The sequence below is a fragment of the Rhinoderma darwinii genome, chromosome 1 (genome assembly GCF_050947455.1).
Source record: "Rhinoderma darwinii isolate aRhiDar2 chromosome 1, aRhiDar2.hap1, whole genome shotgun sequence".
Lineage (NCBI taxonomy): Eukaryota > Metazoa > Chordata > Amphibia > Anura > Rhinodermatidae > Rhinoderma > Rhinoderma darwinii.
In genome coordinates this window covers 639,157,491-639,181,895 of record NC_134687.1, presented here as the reverse complement: position 1 = coordinate 639,181,895, position 24,405 = coordinate 639,157,491, and the positions used below count along the sequence as shown (strand labels likewise).

Sequence of the window (24,405 nt, the reverse complement as noted above, 5' to 3'; positions counted from 1 at the left end):
GATGGGGGGGAGAGAGAGAGAGATCGATGGGGGGGAGAGAGAGAGAGATCGATGGGGGGAGAGAGAGATCGATGGGGGGAGAGAGAGAGATCGATCGATGGGGGGAGAGAGATCGATCGGGGGGAGAGAGAGAGAGATCGATCGATGGGGGGAGAGAGAGAGATCGATGGGGGGAGAGAGAGAGATCGATGGGGGGGAGAGAGAGAGATCGATGGGGGGAGAGAGAGAGATCGATGGGGGGAGAGAGAGAGATCGATGGGGAGAGGGAGAGATCGATGGGAAGAAAGAGAGAGAGATCGATGGGAAGAGAGAGAGAGTGATCGATGGGAAGAGAGAGAGATCGACGGGGAGAGAGAGCGAGATCGACGGGAAGAGAGAGCGAGCGAGATCGACGGGAAGAGAGAGCGAGCGAGATTGACGGGGAGAGCGAGCGAGATCGACGGGGAGAGCGAGCGAGATCGACGCGGAGAGGGAGAGATCGACGCGGAGAGGGAGAGATCGACGCGGAGAGGGAGAGATCGACGCGGAGAGGGAGAGATCGACGCAGAGGGAGAGATCGACGCAGAGAGGGAGAGATCGACGCAGAGAGGGAGAGATCGACGCAGAGGGAGAGATCGACGCAGAGAGGGAGAGATCGACGCAGAGAGGGAGAGATCGACGCAGAGAGGGAGAGATCGACGCAGAGAGGGAGAGATCGAGAGAGAGCTAGGGAGAGAGAGCTAGGGAGAGATCGATAGAGAGAGAGAGCTAGAGAGATCGATAGAGCAATAAAGACTGATATAGAGAGATCGAGAGAGGTGATATAGTGAGAGTATATATATATATATATATATATATACACATACACATATATATATATATATATATACACACACACACACACACACACACACACACACACACACACTACCGTTCAAAACTTTGGGGTCACCCAGACAATTTTGTGTTTTCCATGAAAACTCACACTTATATTTATCAAATGAGTTGCAAAATGACTAGAAAATATAGTCAAGACATTGACAAGGTTAGAAATAATGATTTTTATTTGAAATAATAATTTTCTCCTTCAAACTTTGCTTTTGTCAAAGAATGCTCCATTTGCAGCAATTACAGCATTGCAGACCTTTGGCATTCTAGCTGTTAATTTGCTGAGGTAATCGGGAGAAATTTCACCCCATGCTTCCAGAAGCCCCTCCCACAAGTTGGATTGGCTTGATGGGCACTTCTTGCGTACCATACGGTCAAGCTGCTCCCACAACAGCTCTATGGGGTTGAGATCTGGTGACTGCGCTGGCCACTCCATTACAAATAGAATACCAGCTGCCTGCTTCTTCCCTAAATAGTTCTTGCATAATTTGGAGGTGTGCTTTGGGTCATTGTCCTGTTGTAGGATGAAATTGTCTCCAATCAAGCGCTGTCCACAGGGTATGACATGGCGTTGCAAAATGGAGTGATAGCCTTCCTTATTCAAAATCCCTTTTACCTTGTATAAATCTCTCGCTTTACGAGCACCAAAGCAACCCCAGACCATCACATTACCTCCACCATGCTTGACAGATGGCGTCAGGTACTCTTCCCAGCATCTTTTCAGTTGTTCTGCATCTCACAAATGTTCTTCTGTGTGATCCAAACACCTCAAACTTCGATTCGTCTGTCCATAACACTTTTTTCCAATCTTCCTCTGTCCAATGTCTGTGTGCTTTTGCCCATATTAATATTTTCCTTTTATTAGCCAGTCTCAGATATGGCTTTTTCTTTGCCACTCTGCCCTGAAGCCCAGCATCCCGGAGTCGCCTCTTCACTGTAGATGTTGACACTGGCGTTTTGCGGGTGCTATTTAATGAAGCTGCCAGTTGAGGACCTGTGAGGCGTCTTTTTTTTCAAACTAGAGACTCTAATTTACTTGTCCTGTTGCTCAGTTGTGCAGCGGGGCCTCCCACTTCTCTTTCTACTCTGGTTAGAGCCTATTTGTGCTGTCCTCTGAAGGGAGTAGTACACATCGTTGTAGGAAATCTTCAGTTTCTTGGCAATTTCTCGCATGGAATAGCCTTCATTTCTAAGAACAAGAACAGACTGACAAGTTTCACATGAAAGCTCTCTTTTTCTAGCCATTTTGAGAGTTTAATCGAACCCACAAATGTAATGCTCCAGATTCTCAACTAGCTCAAAGGAAGGTCAGTTTTATAGCTCCTCTAAACAGTTTACAGCGGTGCTAACATAATTGCACAAGGGTTTTCAAGTGTTTTCTAATCATCCATTAGCCTTCTAGCACAGTTCGCAAACACAATGTACCATTAGGACACTGGAGTGATGGTTGCTGGAAATGGGCCTCTATACACCTATGTAGACATTGCATTAAAAACCAGACGTTTGCAGCTAGAATAGTCATTTAGCACATTAACAATGTATAGAGTGTATTTCTGATTAATTTAATGTTATCTTCATTGAAAAAAAACTGTGCTTTTCTTTAAAAAATAAGGAAATTTCTAAGTGACCCTAAACTTTTGAACGGTAGAGTGTGTATGTATATATATATATATATATATATATATATATATATATATATATATATATATACAGTGAAGGAAATAAGTATTTGATCCCTTGCTGATTTTGAAAGTTTGCCCACTGTCAAAGACATGAACAGTCTAGAATTTTTAGGCTAGGTTAATTTTACCAGTGAAAGATAGATTATATAAAAAAAAAAATCACATAGTCAAAATTATATATATTTATTTGCATTGTGCACAGAGAAATAAGTATTTGATCCCTTTGGCAAACAAGACTTAATACTTGGTGGCAAAACCCTTGTTGGCAAGCACAGCAGTCAGACGTTTTTTGTAGTTGATGATGAGGTTTGCACACGTTAGATGGAATTTTGGCCCACTCCTCTTTGCAGATCATCTGTAAATCATTAAGATTTCGAGGCTGTCGCTTGGCAACTCGGATCTTCAGCTACCTCCATAAGTTTTCGATGGGATTAAGGTCTGGAGACTGGCTAGGCCACTCCATGACCTTAATGTGCTTCTTTTTGAGCCACTCCTTTGTTGCCTTGGCTGTATGTTTCGGGTCATTGTCGTGCTGGAAGACCCAGCCACGAGCCATTTTTAAAGTCCTGGTGGAGGGAAGGAGGTTGTCACTCAGGATTTGACGGTACATGGCTCCATCCATTCTCCCATTGATGTGGTGAAGTAGTCCTGTGCCCTTAGCAGAGAAACACCCCCAAAACATGTTTACACCTCCATGCTTGACAGTGGGGACGGTGTTCTTTGGGGCATAGGCAGCATTTCTCTTCCTCCAAACACGGCGAGTTGAGTTAATGCCAAAGAGCTCAATTTTAGTCTAATCTGACCACAGCACCTTCTCCCAATCACTCTCAGAATCATCCAGATGTTCATTTGCAAACTTCAGACGGGCCTGTACATGTGCCTTCTTGAGCAGGGGGACCTTGCGGGCACTGCAGGATTTTAATCCATTACGGCGTAATGTGTTACCAATGGTTTTCTTAGTGACTGTGGTGCCAGCTACCTTGAGATCATTAACAAGTTCCCCCCGTGTAGTTTTCGGCTGAGCTCTCACCTTCTTCAGGATCAAGGATACCCCACGAGGTGAGATTTTGCATGGAGCCCCAGATCGATGTCGATTGACATTCATTTTGTATGTCTTCCATTTTCTTACTATTGCACCAACAGTTGTCTCCTTCTCACCCAGCGTCTTACTTATGGTTTTGTAGCCCATTCCAGCCTTTTGCAGGTCTATGATCTTGTCCCTGACATACTTAGAAAGCTCTTTGGTCTTGCCCATGTTGTAGAGGTTAGAGTCAGACTGATTAATTGAGTCTGTGGACAGGAGTCTTTTATACAGGTGACCATTTAAGACAGCTGTCTTTAATGCAGGCACCAAGTTGATTTGGAGCGTGTAACTGGTCTGGAGGAGGCTGAACTCTTAATGATTAATGATTGGTAGGGGATCAAATACTTATTTCTCTGTGCACAATGCAAATAAATATATATAATTTTGACTATGTGATTTTCTTTTTAATATAATCTATCTCTCACTGGTAAAATTAATCTAGCCTAAAAATTCTAGACTGTTCATGACTTTGACAGTGGGCAAACTTACAAAATCAGCAAGGGATCAAATACTTATTTCCTTCACTGTATATACACATATACTTACACATATGTACATACATATGTGTCCAAAAATAGGCAGAACTCCAAATCAAGGTGTAAAATGTAGCTTTTAATAGCCCTCGTGCAACGTTTCGGCTCAATACAAGGAGCCTTTCTCAAGCTTGAGAAAGGCTCCTTATATTGAGTCGAAACGTTGCACGAGGGCTATTAAAAGCTACTTTTTTTTCACCTTGATTTTGAGTGCTGCCTATTTTTGGACACATATTGGAGAATTTGGAATCGTGATTGGGTTCCAAGGGCGTGCACCCATCCATATTTTCAGGCTGTGCTACTGGACGGTGGACTATATATATATATATATATATATATATATATACACACACACACACACACACACACACACAAAATATATGCGTCAAATATCAATACATTTTGGCGTCAAACAGTAAGGGTGTCAGAGATGGCGTCATAGGAATTCGTTAGGGACGTTACATAGTTCTAAGAATTTTTCTTTAAAAGGTACAAAAAAAGTTATAGTTTACTGTTACATTACACTTTGCTGTAACAGTTTTATCGTTTTGAATATATATATATATATATATATATATAAATAAATAAATAAATAAAAGGGCAGTATGGCTAAGCGATTATATACAGCTGAAGAGGCGTACGATATGCTTTGCTCTGATACTGTCAACTAGTGAGGGATCCGAATTTGTTCTTTCCTCATCTTCTAGTGATGATGAGGAAATTCCTCAGAGTCACGAAGTGGGCCGCCATCAATTCCTCCCTGATTATAGAAAACATTTCAGGGTTCCCCCCCCCCCGTTAACTATACCCCCCAAGTTCCAGAATTCAATGCTACGTCAGGGATTCACATTGACACAGCGTAGCTTGATGATTTACGTTTTTTTACTAATGAGTTTGTTAATTTAATTGTTACGGAAACAATTGTTGTGGAGCAATTTATCTAAGCTAATCTGCAGTCATTTTATGCCAAGCCAAACAGGTGGCATCCTGTTAATGCAGCGGAAATGCTTGAATTCTGTGGGTTGTAGCTAAACATGGGTATAACAAAAAAAACAAAACACAGTGAGATCATATCGGTCAACAGACTTGTTGCACCATACACCTATGTACCGCACTGCAATGTCCAGGGGAAGCTTTGACGCAATTATAAAATTTTTGCACTATAATAATAACCTGCAGTGCTCACCCCCAAATTACCCCAACTCTGACCGCCTTTATAAAATCCGGCATGTGATCACACATTTTACCTAAAAATTGTGAAATATACACCCCTGGAAAAGAGATCGCAATTGATGAATCCCTCGTTCATTTTAAGGGCAGGCTAAAATTCAAATAATACATCCCTAATAAGAGAGCCATATACGGCATCAAAATTTATAAGTTATACGAGTCTGAAACTGGCTACACATATACATTCAGGATTTATGAGGGCAAAGACACAAAGATTGAGCCCTCAGACTGACCTCCTGTCCTAGGTACAAGTGGAAAAATTGACTGGGATCTCTTGCACCCCCTGCTAGACCAAGGCTACCACTTGTACCTAGACAATTTTTACACCAGTGCTCTACTTTTTAAATGTTTGACCATAAAAAAAACGTAGCCTGTGGAACAGTACGGAAAAATGAGAGAGGTCTCCCAAAGACCCTCCTAGGCCAAAGGCTACAAATTGGCGAGAGCCGGGCAATGTGCAGTGACAGGGTGCTCTTCCTAAAGTATAGAGACAAGTAAGATATCCATATGCTCAGCACAATACACAATGAGATAAGCACTCTCGTCCCAGTGCGAGGAATATCTGCTGAGACCCCAAAGCCTGTTTGTATGCAGGCGTATGATAAATACATGGGAGGGGTCGATCTTTCCGACCAGATGATTAAGCCCTATAATGCTATGAGGAAATCCAGGACCTGGTATAAAAAGTTACTTATTCATCTAGTCCAGGTAGCGATGTATAACTCGTACATTTTGTACAGATCTGCCGCCTATCGTGGTAGATACCTGGAGTACCAGGAAAACATAATTAAAAACTAAATTTTTGAAAGCAGTGAGGAAGAAGAAGAACCTTCAGCGTGAGTCAGTGAAGCCTCAAGAATAGTTTGAGGGCAACATTTTCCAGCAGAGGTGCCCCCCACACAAAAAAAAGTTACTGGCGCAAAAAAGATGTCGCGTGTGCTACAAACGAGGAATCCGTAAAGATTCTCATTATCAATGTGACACAAGCCTCCCCAAACCCAGCCTTTGTATTAGAGATTGCTTTAAAACCTTCCACTCCTCTTTAGATTATTAATTTTGTTCATTTATTAAATGTTTCACTTTTATTCACTGCCACCTTTGCCTCTTAATTTTATTAATTTACTTTTATACCACTTGCTTTATTGCCTCATTACAAACTTGAACACAAAATAACTAAAAAAAACTGAAGTCTAATTATTCCCCTAGATGAATAAAACATATGGAATATTTCTGTACAGAAAAAAAGCGGAACAGACATTTATTTCTCTATTGTAACCTACTGCAAAAAAATTTAACTGACACCTGAAAAAAGTAACAATTGTTACTCCGTACAACCTCATACATTTCTGCCAACCCCTTGTGCTTTAAAAATTCTTATTACACCCCTAGATGAATACCTTCAGAAGTGAATCATATCCTAAATGGAGTTTTTATATTTTGACCTCTTAAAACCGACAAAACTTCTAGTAAAGCGGACAATATTTTGGGGATTGGTGGTCCCTTACTATCCATATATTCATACAGTGTTGGACACTGCCCCTTTATATATTCTGAAGATGACAGGTTGTTTTGCACACATTTCAGCTCCTACCTTGCCAGGCAGGGACATGTTATGGTGTGCCCACATCACTTAGCACATCCGTCTCTCATATGGTGATTGATAGTGCTAAAGAGACGTTGTACAACCATTCCCTTTGAAAAAAGATGTTGAATATATTTCCCTGTAACTTTTCTTTCATCCTGTGAACACGGTTGAGTTTTAACACTGCTGTATAGATTTTTCCTCCATTTTTCAGATATATTGCCCTTCACTACAGGACAATTTTTTTCTCGCTTGCTATCTTACTATATATCAAACCAGGACTATGTTTGATGGTCAACAGCTTTGTTGGCATGATATGGTCATGCAGTAACTACAGGCAAAAATTCACTGTTAGGCACAAGCCTTTTTTACCAGTAAAAATTGGCGCTCCTCTATTGTTTGATCACACAGAAATGCAGCATATTTTTAAACATTGTAGAGGAATAAATTGTGAGAATACATGGCATTTATATATGGTGTACCAGAATGTCACTTTTTTTTGTTTACACCTAAACCCCATTATGTTCCGCTTTAAAAACTTTTATCCATAGATGAATAGTCTAGGGGGTATAGTTTTAAAAATGGAGTAACTCCTGGAGGTGATGTATAGTTTCGGGCCCTGTCGTGTGGCTAGGCAGCAGACTATGGCCAAAGTAGAGGTATTACTGAAAACAGAAGAAACGGTGCAATAAATATTGGGGTTCATTCCTTCAGTATCATGAATTTTGCATCACAAAAATACTCTTAAAATAACACTTGTGAAAAAAAACTAAAATTAACATTTTTCACTCCAGCTTTGCATAAGTTCTGGACCGAAATGTGGGCCCAAAATGTGCACTACAAGCCCCTAGATGAATACCTTAGGGGGTTTAATTTTGAAAATGGGGTCAATTCTGAAGGTGTTACATTGTTCTGCCAGCTGAAATCCCTTAAAGGTGTGGAATAGGGCCTATAATTTAGATAAAATTGTGTCCTGAAAGCCGCAGGGTGCTCCTTTTGGGGCCCACCATTTGTTCGAGCAGCAGATGGGGGTATTTATAAACATAGTAGCAAAGGCATAATCAATGTTGGTGTCAGGGGCGTAGCTAAAGGCTCATGGACCCCGATGCAAAAGTTCTTATTGGGGTCCCCCCCTGCTGTTTCTGGCCTTTCCCAGTCTCATAATACCAGCCCGTGGCCGCCCCAGTATCCGAACATCACTATAGATGGTCAAGTACTGGATAGTACCCGGCTTTCCACTGTTATGGTCCCTGCAGGGCGTGGCAAACACGACATGGCACTGAAAACCATTCCCGCAAAATCTGCACTCCAAAATCCAAATGGCACTCGTTCCCTTCTGAGCCCTGCTGTGGGTCCAAATAGCAATTTATTACCACATATGGGGTATTGACGCAAACCGGAGAAATTGCTTTACAAATGTTGGGGTGCTCTTTCTCCTTTATTCCTTGTAAAAACGAAAACATCCTATGTTTTTTCAGAAAAAAAAAGTTGATTTTCATTTTCACAGACTAGTTCCAATAAATTTAGCAAAAAACCTGTGTGCTCAAAATGCTTACTATACCCCTAGAAAAATTCCATAAGGGGCGTAGTTTAATAAATGGGGTCACTTTTGGGGGGTTTCCACTGTTTTGGCACTACAAGACCTCTTCAAACCTGACATGGTGCCTAACATATATTCTAATAAAATAGAAGCCCCAAAATCCATTAGGTGCTCCTTTGCTTCTGAGGCCTGTGTTTCAGCACACTAGGGCCACATGTGGGATATTTCTAAAAACTGCAGAATCTGGGCAATAAGTATTGAGTTACATTTCTCTGGTAAATCCTTCAGTGTTACAGAAAAATATGTATTACAAATGAATTTCGTAAACAAAAAATGAAATTTGCACATTTCACCTCTACTTTGCTATAATTCCTGTGAAACGCCTAAGGGTATGTTCACACGGCCTATTTACGGACGTAATTCGGGCGTTTTGGCCCCGAATTACGTCTGAAAATAGCGCCTCAATAGCGCTGACAAACATCTGCCCATTGAAAGCAATGGGCAGACGTTTGTCTGTTCACACGAGGCGTATATTTACGCGCCGCTGTCAAATGACGGCGCGTAACTAGACGCCCGCGTCAAAGAAGTGACCTGTCACTTCTTTGGCCGTAATTGGAGCCGCTATTCATTGACTCCAATGAATAGCAGCGCTAATTACGGCCGTAATTGACGCGGCGTTCAAGCGCCTGCACATGCCGGTACGGCTGAAATTACGGGGATGTTTTCAGGCTGAAACATCCCCGTAATTTCAGCCGTTACGGACCCCCGCCGTGTGAACATACCCTAAAGGGTTAAGACACTTTCTGAATGCTGTTTTGAATAATTTGAGGGGTGCAGTTTTTAAAATAGGTTGACTTTTTGGGGGACTTTCTAATATATAAGGCCCTCAAAGCCACTTCACAACTGAACTCGACCCTGAAAAAATAGCCTTTTGAAATTTTCTTGAAAATATGAGAAATTGCTGCTAAAGTTCAAAGCCTTGTAACGTCCTAGAAAAATAAAAGGATGTTCAAAAAAATTATGCAAACAAAGTAGACATATGGGAAATGTTAACTAGTAACTATTTTGTGTGGTATTACTATCTGTTTTACAAGCAGATACATTTAAATGTAGAAAAATTTTGGCGTTTTTCACAAATAAATATTGAATTTAACGACCACGTTTTTTCACTATCAAAGTTCAACATGTCACGAGAAAACAATCTCAGAATCGCTTGGATAGGTAAAAGCATTCCAAAGTTATCACCACAAAGTAACATGTCAGATTTGAAAAAAATTGGCAGTGTCCACAAGGGCAAAATAGGCTGTGTCCTTAAGGGGTTAAATTAACTTTGTGACAAGGGAATCCGTCACACTCCAACAAAAACCCTCTGGTCTTCCCCCTCCCGTTAATTTTTTGTGCATCATGCGCTATTACGTTACAGGTTAATATTTGCCATGTAAGTATCTAACACTTTTGTATAATTTATGACATAATGTTTTTTTATATATGGAGCGATATATGTTCATTCATAATATTAATCTCTATCGCCTGATGAAGGTCTAGGTTTAGACCGAAACGTCCACCCACACTGGCATGAAAATTAAAAATGGAATCTTCTCCAAATTGGTGTGCATAGTACTTCTTCTCAACTGTTATCGGGTTGGGCCCCTACTTATACACCCATCACGCCTAGTGCTGACTGAACCTCCACACATCTGTAATAAAGGTTTCCAGCACCTTGTTATACGCTTCCACTAAGAATTCAGACTGTTCTAAGAGAAAGAGGGTTTTATCAAGTACTAATAAGGTGGATCTAGTGAAGTGGCCTCTAAATGCAGGTGCTCATCATTGAAACGTCTTTGTATGTACAATAATTCAATGTGAAATACGAGATTTCTAATAATGAATCTGGACGTAAAAAAAACAAAAAGAAAAACTTTATCGCCACCATAGAAGCTTCTTAAAGGAGACCAGGGTTGTACTATGGAAATAACTTGAAGACAACATGTACCATTGTGACTTGCGTGCAGAGTTGTCATGGGGACCTTGTGTGTTTTCTAATAGTTCCCAAAATCTTGTTCCCAGACGCATATTAAATATAGAAATATGAGGGTCTTTCTTCTCAGCTGTTATTATTAGGGGATTTCTAATGGTTGAACCAAATAAATGACAAAGCACATAGGCAAAATGTACATGTTTTTTTATTCCTATTGACTTTCCCAGAATTATGCTTAACCCTTTCCTGCACAATGACCTAAATACACTCTGTTCCATACATGCGATACGGCTGTTTCTGTGAATGTATTTCTGCAATAATTTCTTCCAGATAAATGGAACAGTCACAGGAATTTCAGCTGCAAATCAGTGTGAATTCACCCATATGCCTCTTTTTTTGGGCTTGTAAAAAATATTATAAATTTTAGGCTCATTTACAGACATTTCTTTCTGAAGTTTTCTTAATTACATTTGTAACATACTTTTTTATGGCGTTTTTCAATGGAAAAAACACCACTCCCCCCCCCCCCCAAAAAAAATAAAAAATAAATCAAAAACAAAAAAAATAAAATAAAAACAGAGAAAAGTCTGCGCTTTGAATAAAAAAAAATAACAACCACCATGGCCCCAGAAAACGCACCAAAAGGTCAGAAAAACCCCACAAAAAACTCGCTGTGTGTGAAGTCAACCTTACAATCTTAAGCCTGGAAGTGTCAAGGGAGACCCCATCAGCATTGACTGCAGTGCTTAAGTGGTTAGAGTTTTCCAAGATCCCAGCCGTTAGTGCAGCTATTAATCGCATAATCGGATATTAAACCTAGTGCATGACTGGATTCATAGATCACCCTGTAGAGAACTTCTATGTGCAGTCACAGCTCCCTCAGATCTTGCACTATACATAACATATTGTCTGAAGTGTTACTGTAATGTAGAACTAAGGAGGAACCGCACCTTAACAAACCTCCCAATTCACTTTCTAAATCCATTATTACTGACCTGTGGTAACACCTCCTGTAATTTCCTCCTCCACTTCACTCTTACACGGTTGATCGCCCCTCACCCGCTCTTCTTCTGATTCATCCTCTGTTTTAATATAAATCAGATCTTCCCCCTGATTTCACATATGTTACAATTCAGTACAATACAGCAGAGAGTGTGAAGAATGTAACAGATCAACATAAGAAACCACCAAAATCTATAACCACATCTAAGACCGCAGGATCAAAAAGCTCCACACCCCCTATATAGATCTGGTATAGGGCTCGGCTTCATCTACCTGATGATTCTCTGGGACATTGTGATTTTCCTCTGGACAGTCCTGGAAATACAGAGGACTGGGATATCTCTCTGGTGGATTTCTCCTACTGGATCCATCTGTAGGAAACACACAGTAATGGAATAGATTGCTTACATGTGATGATGAGATGATGGGAGTAGTATCTAGGTGACATTCAAAACAGGTTTTTCTTTTAAAACCTATGAAAGTCTTCAGCTCCTTACAGTGCTGATCAGCCCTTAAATCCGTCTCCTCTTCTCCTTCCTCTTTAACCTCAACCTTAATATCAATCAGATTTTCACTCTAAACACACAAGAAAAAAATTCAAAATGATCTTGGGTTCAATTAGTTTATGTCATTTCATATTTTGGTGAGACGATGGCGCCATCTACCTGATGATTCTCTGGGAAATTGTGATTTTTCTCTGGACAGTCCTGGGAATACAGAGGGCTGGGACATCTCCCTGGTGGATTTCTCCTACTGGATCCATCTGTAGGAAACACACAGTGACTGAATACATGACTACTGTATATCTGTCTATATATCAGACACTTCCCTCAAGATCTTCAATTCTGTTTATCAGAGCCTAAAGGGTGCATCCTGACAATCGCAGATCGAGTTGAAAGTGGTCGGGCGCAGAGGACATTTTTAAAAGCTCCCTGCCAACCAAAAAAAAAAAAAGTGCCTTGGTGCACCCTGGAACAACGACACGTCCACACGTGTGCTTATTAGGGAATTTGAAATTTCATGGTAGGGAACCCACAGTCAGACAATATATACAACGGCTCCAAGTTTAGCCTCCACAAGGAATGGGAAACCACTGAGGTGTTGGGGTTACATAAACTTAGTGCTTCCTCCAAGTTTCATTTGCCTCTTTCTGTTATGGAGAAAAAAAATAACAGAATGGAAAACAGGATTCCATTTACTGGCAATTGTTTTCCGTGAGCTCATGAGAGAGAGACTGCCTCCATCCTGGACATCAAAACAGGGATCCCTTTAAAGAGAGGGAACATCCCCATCATCGTCTGTGGCAAGATTAATGGACATCTTATGACAATTGCGTGTGTATATATATATTATTATTTTTTTTAAATGAAGACGACCCCCACTGTCCTCAATATTTACGATAATAGTTCACAGAAGAACTGCCTGTCATGCCGCATGTAGATTGTTCCCCTCTCGCAGCCACCTTGTTCTTGAGTTCCTATCAGGGAGTGAGAGCATGTATTGTGCCCAGATATGAGGTGCGGGCTGGAAGCGGGGTGCGTACTTATCTGTAGCATGAGCAGAGCTGGGTGGACATGATTGAGCATGGGCCGGGGGGGGGGGGAACGCATCGATATATATTCTGCTGTGCTTGGGGTCAAATCCACTGTGCACACTGCAGGCTCTATTGTCTCTGTCCAAGCTGAGGTTATTCATGTGACAGAATCAGGTCAAGCCTCTCTCATTTGAAATGTTCCGAGGCGGAGATACACAGTATTGCAAGGAGTGAGTTCGGCCAGGGAAGCTCCAGTGATAATTATCCATATATGAACAGTTACGTCACTGGAGCTTCCCAACATATCCGTTTAACGGTGACCTGTGACGTATGCCATATAGTGCCATCCGCCACCCATAGGTTCCCATTGTAAAAACGTATACAAGTACATAAATATATATATGTAAATATACATATATGTATTTCATTATGTTCAAAAGACAGGAAACAGGAATTAAGTTGGTCAGGGGCATTTCCCCTTTTCATGCATTTCTGGATTGGAGCTGGTCTCTCAGTGGGCTGTCATGGGAATAGGGAAAAAACTAGTCCGATCCATGGAGGCCGCACCTCACATCTTACAGGACTTAAAGGATCTGTTGTTAACGTCTTGTTCCACATACGACAGGAACATTCATAGATCTTGTGGAGTCCATCGACGGGTCAAAGATGTTTTGGCGGCACAAGGGCGACTACACAATATAAGGCAGGTGGTTTTACTGTTATGGCTGATCGGTGGAGATCTTACTTTTGTAAACTTCTGGCCTAACACACAGGTGGAGATTGAGAACTGGCACATCCAAAAAGAAATTATCCACGTCAAAAAAGAAATTACATAAATGATTACGTAAATAAATTGATGCTCTGAATAAAATAGTGGGGTACCGAGCCGGGATCCCCTGTCTGCCATTAATATATAATAATAGGACATATGGACAGTGGTTATTATTTATTTAAGTGTGTACTAATAGAACGTCTCATCGATGTGCAGAAGAGTATACTCGAGTAGTAGTAGATCTCACACTGAACCTGCAGAACATCTTTCCAGACGATTGTCATGTCTGCTGCCCCCACATGGTAGAACTTTCCACTCCTCATGTTATAGAGATTATAAGCAGCGCAGATCAGTCACTGGTTATATAAGAGTATGTTTACACGTTTACACACAGAAGTCACTCTCCCACTCATCTCAAATTCAAGCACACAAACAACCACATTCAGATATCTGAACATTTCTACAACAAATCTGCTGCGTGTGAACATACCCTAGTGCAGCACTGCAGCAAAGCAAGGAACTTGTGATCGGAGATCAGGAATCACGTGTGTATATACTCCACTTGACTGTATTAGGGCTTGAACAAAAATATACGCCTCTTCTTACCTTGTGATGTGCGCGGCCGGTAGTTCTCCATCAGGACATCCGCGTAGAGATCATTGTGCTCTTCTAGATACTCCCACTCCTAAATGGAGAAATAGACAGTGACATCCTGAAACCTTATAGGAACCTGACACACACAATGATACAGTTATCACCCAGACACCTCCGGTACGGTTACTGTATAATTTCCCAGCAGTGTCACCTCTCCAGTCAGCAGCTCCGTCATCTTGTAGATCAGCTCTAAGATCTTCTTCTTATTGTTCTTCTCATGTATCCGGGAGTGACGGGGAGGCTCTGTGATGGGCCTCCGACTACTGCTCCATCCTTCTGACTCATGGAGATGAACGATGGGAGTCATACAGTCACCCGATGTCTTCTTCATTATTGTGTACTCCTGTGCATGGAGAGAGTCAGTTAGGGGAAAAATTTGTTCCCGACTCAAAATCTGGCGATCAGAATAAATTCAGGGATCAACAACCCATCTCCAGAAATCTAGCTCAAATAACCTGTAATATTGTTACACTCAAGAAAGACATCCAGCGACTTTCTGTATTCTTTTAGTGAATTCACCATGACAACTTCCTTAGGCAGAGAGTTCCATAGTGTAAGGCCCCAAGCACACGTCCGTATTCTGGTCAGTATTTTGCTTCAGTATTTGGAAGCCAAAACCAGGAGTGGGTCCAAAAACACGGAAGACGTGCAAATCTTTCCATTATAAGCTTTCCCTGTTTATGTTCCACCACTGGTATTGGCTTCCAAATACTGAAGCAAACTACTGACCAGAATACAGACGTGTGCATGAGGCCTGACTGCTCTTACAGTAAGAACCCCTTCTATTTTGGTTTAGAAACCTTCCCTCTAACCATGCCCACTTCTTATAGTTAGTTTAATATGTCCCCCCTTTCCCTTCTTTCCTCCAGGATATACAAAATAATTTTATGTTGCCGATTATAAAACAACTGTCCATAAATCAAAGTACAAGTGAAAATCTGAAACTGTAATATATATATATATATATATATATATATATATATATATATATATATTTATTTATTTTTAGAAAAATGCCTCTTTCTCCACTTATCATACTCCCCCTCCCCCACCCCCTTAAATGTTCACTCAGATTTCACTGATAGAATCCGTATAGCAGAAAAGTAACTTCTCAGCTTCACTGATGGATCAGGCAGCCACTGCCCATAGAAGTCCATGGAGAGGGAAGGAAGAGACTGCTAACAGTTTCCTATACACAGCACACAGAGTATATCCTGATCTACTATCTCGATCGATCACATATACTCAGAACCAGCAGCCGCATGGAGGAGAGTGTAGCTGAGAATCCAGCACTAAGATGGAGGTAGTAAAAACGTATTAGAAGCAATAGCGTCTGTTTCTCTGCAGCTGCTCCTTCCTCCCCTCTCCATAGACTTCTGTGGGCAGCTGTAACCCAAACCCTCAGTGAAGCTGAGAAGACACTCTTTACTCTACGCATTCTATGAGTGAAAACTGAGTGAACATTTGAGGGGGAGGTTGTGGTGGCAGCAGGGTGATAAGTGGAAATGAGAAAGAGGCATTTTTCTGTAATTAGATATATTAGACTTTCTTATCTCCGCTTGCATTATTGATTTATGTAAATTATTTTATAAATCGGAGGTACACTTTAAGCTTTATGCTTGAGACTTTCCACCATTCTTGTAGTAGTCTTTGGCTCAGTTTTTCTCAATGTCTTTTTTGTAGAGGTGGTCTCCAGAACTGCACACAGTATTCCCCCCTCAGTAGAAAGATAATTAGACAATAGTTTTGTGTGTGTGGGGGGGTCAGAAGCAATGTCAGAAAAGGAAACAATATTGGGGGTGACTAGATGGAGCATGTGCCCTCCTCCTGCCGTCAACTTCTATGTTTGTATGTAGATATCATCCAGATCCTCCTGGTTCCCCCTTCTTGTCATTCTCATTGCTCTACAACATTACTATTGCTGCATTGGTGACATAAAACACAACTGACCATATTGGTGGCTGATCTTCAGCTTTTCTGCTGTTGGCTTCTTGACGTCACTTGGAAGGTCTGGACGCTGTTATACAGGACACTGGATTTTTCCTATTATGTATTGTCCCTTCCCTATGTGTGACATGTTCTATAATGTAGAAAAGTTTACCTCTCCACTCAACAGGTAGATGATCTCCAAGGTGAAGTTTAATATTCTTCTGCTCATCTCATTCCTGTCCTTGTCCATCCTTGGTGGGTCATTCAGGAGAAGAAACGTTGTGGAGGAGAAGATGAGAAAACTGGAGGATCTAATACTGCAGACGTGTTTATGAAGAAAGGAAAAGATGGAAATCATACAGGGGCAACATCATGTGTGAAATACAGAACCTAACTTATTGAGCATTGAGAGAAACAGCTTCTCAGAGCAGTCACCACATGGATTAAAGGGGTATTCCCAACACGGACATTTCTGCCCAGGATATGCCAGAAATGTCTGATAGATGCGGCTCCACCGCTGGCCCTGCTCGGCTGTTTCTAACTCGTATACAAGTGAATGAAGAGAGTCATTCACATGTGTGGTCACCTCTCCATTCATTCACCACCTGGATGCAGGCATCAAATCACCAGGCTGGTCGGGGGATCCCCATTCTGAACATTTACGAACTGTCGCTTAAACCACTTCTCTAAAAAGTAGGTGGAGCTCAGCATGACGGGGCTCCCGAAGCACAACACATTTACCACAATTTGCGTCAGGACCAGACGTATATATATATATATATATATATATATATATATTAGAGAGGAAATCTACGCCGGCTCCTCTTATATTTCACTATGTGGTTCGCGGATAGTCAGAGAAGACTCATTTTGTCACATTGTGTTCGTGGACCCACTGGCCCGTACCGCCTTGGCGGTATGGCAGCTAGCCAACAGGGCGCAGGTTACAGTCTATAGTTCGTATAGGGTACCTGTGGCAGCTCGGACAGTAGCAAGGCAGGCTCGGCTGGGAATAGGTAGCAGGTAGACGTCAGGCGTGGTGAAGCAGGACAGGCGAGGAATACAGCACAGCACGACTTCAGCTCAGCACGGCAATCGACCAGGATAGCACGGGATACAGGTTACAGGAACAGAGAACACTGGGAACTGGGAAACACTAGGAGACCATTTGTATAGACAAACTTTGGGTATGACAACGCTCATGCAAGGATCAGAAGTGGCAGAGGCCTTCTTCTAAACCAGGAAATCATGTGAGTTGATGATGATGATTGTTTTCATGGCCCTTTAATTAAACTCGACGACCCGCGGCCATGGACGCTACACATTTATTGAGAATCGTATTTTACTCCAGCGATCTCCATAAGACGGACGTATAAATCTCCGGTGTTAATAAATACACAGACTTCTGTACGACGCCACTATTGCCAGGACGACACTGGTTTCTTATGCTCTTATTTATGGTGATAGTATGAAGAACGTATTATATTATTACAGTACAATGTCCCAGGATTGAGGAGAATAAAAAGAGGAGAGCAGCCCGAAAACAGGATGAACGGGCACAAAGATGGCGACCAGGAGCGTGATATAAAGGGTTAATGACTGGGCCACTGACCTAACACTCTGCCCCCCCCCCCCCGTGTACATAGACACAGTACTGTGTTAATATGTGGCTCTTCCTCGCCACTGCCGACTTATATCCGTTACCTACAGATGTGTCCTCCATTACTTTCTCCAAATCTGACATAACCCGAGATGCATAGTGCAAAATGCTAAACATGTAAAAACCGTATCCCTCCGAACGCTGCCATCCGTCAGTCATCTATCGCCAATAGACTCATATGATAAAATTACTTCTACATTTAACACATAGGTTTATTTACTGGATAACGAGAGATTTCATTGAATTGGTCACGACATATTGTATAGTTTAGCCTTCGTTCACATCTACGATCACAAAAGGTGGATAAAACAGCATAGCATGCTGACACCACGACACAAACCATTAAAGTCAATAGGTTCTGTGAGGCATCACTCGTGTCTGTCATGTAACTGATTCGGTGCTTTCTGTATTTTCGTTGCTCTGGTCTTGTAACGGACCAGAATAATGGAAACACTGAACGCAGATGTGAACGAAGCCTTTACGCCATTCAAGAAGAAATAATGAGGGGGCGGAGCCGGCAAGCGATGTGAGCGGACGAGCAGCCGTGAGCACCTGCTGGGATCCTGACATTTTCCCCTTCAGTGCCCGTTATTCTGTACCTGGGACTTCTATGAGAGTCCTACCCTGTGGGGGCTTACTCCGGTCACATTTCGGCATCACTCCGAGCCTCTTACGAGGCATCATGGCGAAGGGGAAGTCAGGAAAAGGGGGAGAGAAGGAAGCCCAAGATGGCGCCGTGCAACAGACATCTGCGTGTGCTAGCCATGCCTCAGACTAGCAGCAGGAGGCTGCAGCACGGCTTAGCAAGTATGCCTGTCATGCCTCCTCAGACAGCACCATGGCATCACAGGTCCTGCCAACCGATTCTACTCAGAAAGCAGTGAGTGAGGAAGATGTGGATGCAGGGGAGTAGATGCCGCCATGTTCCCTGGATCTGGAGCATGAGAACGATATGGGTGCGGCTGTGCAGGGAAAAATTACTGTTCAGCCAATGCTTACACTATCTGATGTGATGAAGGCTATTGCTCACTGCCACAAATCTTCGGCTTTTCAAGTTGGCAGTGTAAAGGAGGACATCTCTTTTCTCCGGCAGGATGTTAAAAAGATCTCTGAGAGAACCAGTGCCATGGAACAACGGGTTAGTGAAGTTGAGGATGTGCTTACACCTTTGCAGAGGGGAGTGGACAACCATTCTGATGATATTGTTGCCATTAAAGCGAAGCAGGATAATTTGAAAATCGCTTTAGGCGAAACAATATACGCATAGTCGGTATGCTGGAAAAGGTAGAGGGGTCTACTCCCACAGAATATATTGAATCCTGGCTACTTAAAAACTTTGGCAAAGATAACCTGACTCCGCTGTTTGCGGTAGAGAGGGCACACCGAGTTCCTTTGAGACCATTACCGCCGGGCAGTCCTCCACGTACTATGCTAGCAAAAATTCTGCACTACAGAGACCGCGACGTTCTATTTCGTAAAGCTAGAGATCACCCTGACCTATTGATGGATGGCAGACGAATATCCTTGTATGCAGACTACTCTATGGACGTTCAGAAGAAAAGATCACAATTCTTGGATGTGAAGCGGCATCTGAGGGCTCTTCAGGTTCCATATGCTATGTTGCAACCGGCCCGCTTACTGGTGGTTGCCTTAGGGACTACACAATTCTTTGAACACCAGAAGATGGCGGTGAGATGGCTGGATCAGCATGAGAAACGTCTACTAAATCCTCCTCACAGACTTCTTGTATACGCATACCCGGCACTTTGATGGATAAGAGCTACTGCCTTTCCCGTCTCTGTCTTTCCTTCCGATGTTCTATCTCAATTTGTACTGCTACCGGGGTGGCGTGAGTATTCCTGGTGCCATGGACTTTCCTGGACTACGTTTGTGTTTTTCTCCCTTGACAAGTGTGGCTTGATGCTCTGCTATAGGAGGGGGAGGGAGGAGCGGAGGTGCATTTAATTTTTCCTGTTTCCTTTCCTTTTCTTCTCCTGTGTTACAGACAGGTAATGGGGGAATTTGCACTTAGCCCTGAATTTCTTTCTATATTGCATTTTTTTTTTAGCAGGATGCAATAGACGACAGCAGTTAGTCCTTATGTATTTATACCGGTTTATTATAAGGCTGTGATTCTTTAACCTGCTCCTGAACCCCAGCGGACTGGCTGTACCCCGATAGGAGCAGCTGCTTTGCTGGACTCTGTATATGTTTTAGCCCAGGTCCCTGGGTTGCACCTTAAGGGAATTGTTGGATGGGGCTCTGTTTTTTTAGTTCTGGGGTTTTAGTTTGGGGGGGGGGGGGAATTAGGGAGGGTTTGAATCCTACTACGCTCATAGCAAATGTTGTTCATCTTCTATTATTCTACATACATGGCGTGTTATGGCTACCTGCGTAAAATTCATATTGTGGAATATTAGAGGTCTTGGGGATGCTACAAAACGGAGAGCTGTTTTTGATTTTGTTAAGGACCCTAAGCCCTTGGTGATGTGCCTACAGGAGACACATATGACCCCAGATAAGCTATCTTTGCTTGAGAAACCATGGAAAGGGCAGGCATTTCATGCCACTCACACCACCTACTCTAGGGGGGGGTGAGCATTCTTTTTCATCATGGTATCCCATTTGAATGTCTTAGCTCTGAAATTGATGAAGGTCCCTTCCCTTTATATAGTAAACTATTTTATTCCCTATGTATTATAGCGACGGTGTATGTTCCACCGCCCTACTCGGGTGATGTCCTTCAGAGAATACTACAGTTTACCAGACATGCTCCGCAAGCACCCTGGATGATAATGGGTGACTTTAATAATACTATAGATAATTCTATTGATAGGGCAGTGGGAAGAGCACTCTCTGGTGGGAGAGGTTTGACACCTTTTGGTAAGATACTTAATGAAGTGGCATTGATATATCTGTGGTGCTCCAGATTCCCAGACTCTAGATGTTATTTCTCTCTCTCTACCACACATGGCACTCTATCTCGAATTGACTTGGTCCTGGGAAAGAACCCAGCCTTGGGTATGTTATGGGAAGTGAAATACTTGACTAGGGGATTATCTGACCACTCTCCAGTACAGGTGTCCCTGGGGTTGCCTCCCATGGGAAGTAAAACAATGGGTCTCTGGAGGTTTAATCCTTACTGGTTGAAAATCCTAACCCCTAGAGTCCCTGTTCAGGCACAAATCCTAGCGTTCTTTTCGTATAATGTGGGCTCTGCATCACCTCTTGTGGTACGGGATGCCATGAAAGCCTTCCTCCGGGGCACCCTGATTAGAGAGGGCAATAAGGTCAAATAGTCTTCTAGGGCCCAAGAACAAAGCTTCAGGGGTGATGTGCAGAGAGTGGAAGTGGCATTAATACAGGACCCGTCTGAAAGGTGTCAGGGGGAGGCCCAGGAACAGCTCCGTCAATATCTATTGACAAAGGCAAACCATAGACGTTTCTGCCAGAAACAGTGGTTTTTTTTGAGGAAGGAGAAAAGGCGGGACATTTGCTAGCTGTAGGCTCCAGAGCACAACAAGACATTAAAAAAAAAAATGTTGTATGATGATACGGGAGTGGTAGTGGACACCTCCCCAGAGATACTTGAGATTCTGAGACAGTATTATGCAAACATATATATAGTTCCAAGGCGGACCCCTCTTCTGAAGAATTAGATCGTTTTTTCCAGGGACTAGATATGCCCTTTCTGTCTCCAGAGGACATGACAGAGTTGGATGCTCCGCTTACACTGATTGAATTGGAGAAAGCCCTTGCATCCATGGCTAATGATAAGTCCCCTGGGGTGGATGGCCTTCCATTGGAGGTGTTTAAATTATACAAAGACGAGCTGTTACCACAACTACTTGAGGTATATCAAGGGGCCATTTCTCTGGGACGTGTCCCAACATCCATGACGGATGCTATTATTGTCTTATGTCCCAAACCCGGTAAGGATGTCCGACAACCTGACTCCTATAGACTGATATCCCTATTAACAGTTGACGTCAAGATTGTCGAAACTCCTGGTTAATCGAGTATCCCGTATAATATCAAGAGTGGTACATCAGGACCATGCAGGCTTTATGCCAGATATGTACTTGGCTGTTAACCTTAGGAGACTGTTTCTAAATCTTCAGATGACACAATCTGTTGAGGGTGCTAAGGCAGTGGCGTCACTTGACGCGGCTAAGGCCTTTGACAGTGTTGAGTGGAAGTATCTCTGGGCCACTCTGAAATGTCTTGGCTTTGGAGACACCTTTGTTAAGTGGGTTCGGCTTCTGTATGATTCTCCCAGGGCTAGACTTAACCCCTTCCCGCTCCTGGACATACTATTACGTCATGGCAGCTGTATCGTTCGCGCTCCATGACGGAATAGTACGTCTCGGGAGTAACGGCCGTTTCGGCCGTCCTCCCGACACATGCAGGAGCTGTGACAGCTGCTGTCTTGTTCAGCAGCTGTCACAGCTCCTACAGCGGGGACCGATCGTGGTGTCCCCGCTGATTAACCCCTTAAAAGCCGCGTTCTATAGAGATCGCGGCTTTTTAGGGGTTAAGCTGCCATCGCCGGCCTGCTACGCGATAGCGGCCGGCGATGGTGACTATGGCAACCGGACACCAAACAATGGCGTCCGGCTATGCCATAGACGGAAGCCTAGTGGGTCCTGACGTCAGGACCCACTATGCTTGCTGTCAGTGAGTAGCTGACAGTTCTAATACACTGCACTACGCATGTAGTGCAGTGTATTAGAATTGCGATCAGGGCCTCCTGCCCTCAAGTCCCCTAGTGGGACAAAGTAATACAGTAAAAAAAAAAAAAAAAGTTGTGTAAAAATAAGAAAATAAAAGTTTTAAAAGTATTAAAAGTAAAAATCCCCCTTTTTCCCTTATCAGTCATTTATTATTAACCCCTATCCGCACCAGGACGTAACTGTCCGTCGTTGCGGGAAGTTACTTCCCGCACGAGGACGTACAGTTACTGAGTTAATCCCGGTGCACACTGTCGGCGACAGTGTGCACCGGGAACCAGGAGGTCAGCTGTCGCCGACAGCTGACACTCCCCTCTTGCCGGCCAGCGGTCCTTTGCCGCTGATTTCGGCGCATTAACCCCTTAAATTCGGCGATCGGGTGCAATCGCCGAATTTTAGGGGTTTCTAACAAATCGGCAGACCCCCGTCCGAAATCGCGGGGTCTGCCGATAGTTAGTATGGCAAACGGAAGCCAAACAATGGCTTCCGGGTCTGCCATGGACGGAAGCCCATAATGACCAACCTTCGGCTGGTCCTGATAGGCTTCCTGTCAGAGTGACAGAAAGTCACTGTGCCGTTCACGATGCACACTGTCGGCGACAGTGTGCATCGGGAACTTGGAGATCAGCTGTCCCCGACAGCTGACACTCTCCAGTGTTGCCGATCAGCGGCTCATCGCCGCTGATTTCGGCTATTAACCCGTTACATGCGGGGCTCGATTGCGATCCACTAGGTGCTCCTTTGCTTCTGAGGCCTGTGTTTCAGTCCATTAGCACACTAGGGCCACATGTTGGATATTTCTAAAATCTGCAGAATTTGGGCAATAAATATTGAGTTGTGTTTCTCTGGTAAAACCTTCTTTGTTACAGATTTTTTTTTATTACAAATGAATTTCGGCAAAAAAAATGAAATTTGTAAATTTCACCTCTACTTCGCCTTAATTCCTGTGAAATGCCTAAAGGGTTAAAATATTTTCTGAATGTGGTTTTGAATACCTTGAGGGGTACAGTTTTCAAAATGGGGTGATTTATGGGGACTTTCTAATATATAAGGCCCTCAAAGCCACTTCAGAACTGAACTGGTCCCTGAAAAAATAGCCTTTTGAAATTTTATTGAAAATATGAGAAATTGCTGCTAAAGTTCTAAGCCTCGTAACGTCCTAGAAAAATAAAAGTACGTGAAAAAAAATGATGCAAACATAAAGTAGACATATGGGGGATGTTAACTAGTAACTATTTTGTGTGGTATTACTATCTGTTTCACAAGCAAATACATTTAAATTTAGAAAAATGCTAATTTTTGCAAATTTTTGCTAAAATTTGAAGTTTTTCACAAATAAATATTGAATTTATCGACCAAATTTTTCCACTAACATAAAGTACAATATGTCACGAGAAAACAATCTCAGAATCGCTTGGATAGGTAAAAGCATTCCGGAGTTATTACCACATAAAGTGACACATGTCAGATTTGAAAAAATAGGCAGTGTCCACAAGGCCAAAACAGGCTGTGTCCTAAAGGGGTTAATAAAAATATATAAACAAACAAATAAACTGTACATAATTGGTATCGCCGCGTCCGTAACGGCCTGAACTACAAAAAATTATTTCGTTATTTATCCCGCACGG

General features: G+C 42.7%; 1 protein-coding gene across 3 annotated transcripts in view; it reads right to left on the bottom strand.

Moving 5' to 3' along the window:
• The window catches only part of LOC142664735 (gastrula zinc finger protein XlCGF48.2-like), a 49,171-nt gene that overhangs the window by 6,448 nt on the left and 18,318 nt on the right, over positions 1 to 24,405 (bottom strand). For 2 of the 3 annotated variants that reach the window (XM_075844223.1, XM_075844138.1), the window contains exons 2-8: positions 16,560 to 16,704; positions 14,610 to 14,801; positions 14,411 to 14,489; positions 12,164 to 12,261; positions 11,996 to 12,074; positions 11,772 to 11,869; positions 11,492 to 11,606 (exon numbers count right to left, since the gene is read on the bottom strand). In XM_075844223.1, coding sequence (XP_075700338.1) covers positions 11,492 to 11,606; positions 11,772 to 11,869; positions 11,996 to 12,074; positions 12,164 to 12,261; positions 14,411 to 14,489; positions 14,610 to 14,801; positions 16,560 to 16,637 — 739 coding nt within the window. In that variant the 5' untranslated portion in view covers positions 16,638 to 16,704. Of the gene's footprint in view, positions 1 to 11,491; positions 11,607 to 11,771; positions 11,870 to 11,995; positions 12,075 to 12,163; positions 12,262 to 14,410; positions 14,490 to 14,609; positions 14,802 to 16,559; positions 17,156 to 24,405 lie in introns of those variants that run through there. The other variant, XM_075844068.1, reaches the window with a different exon arrangement.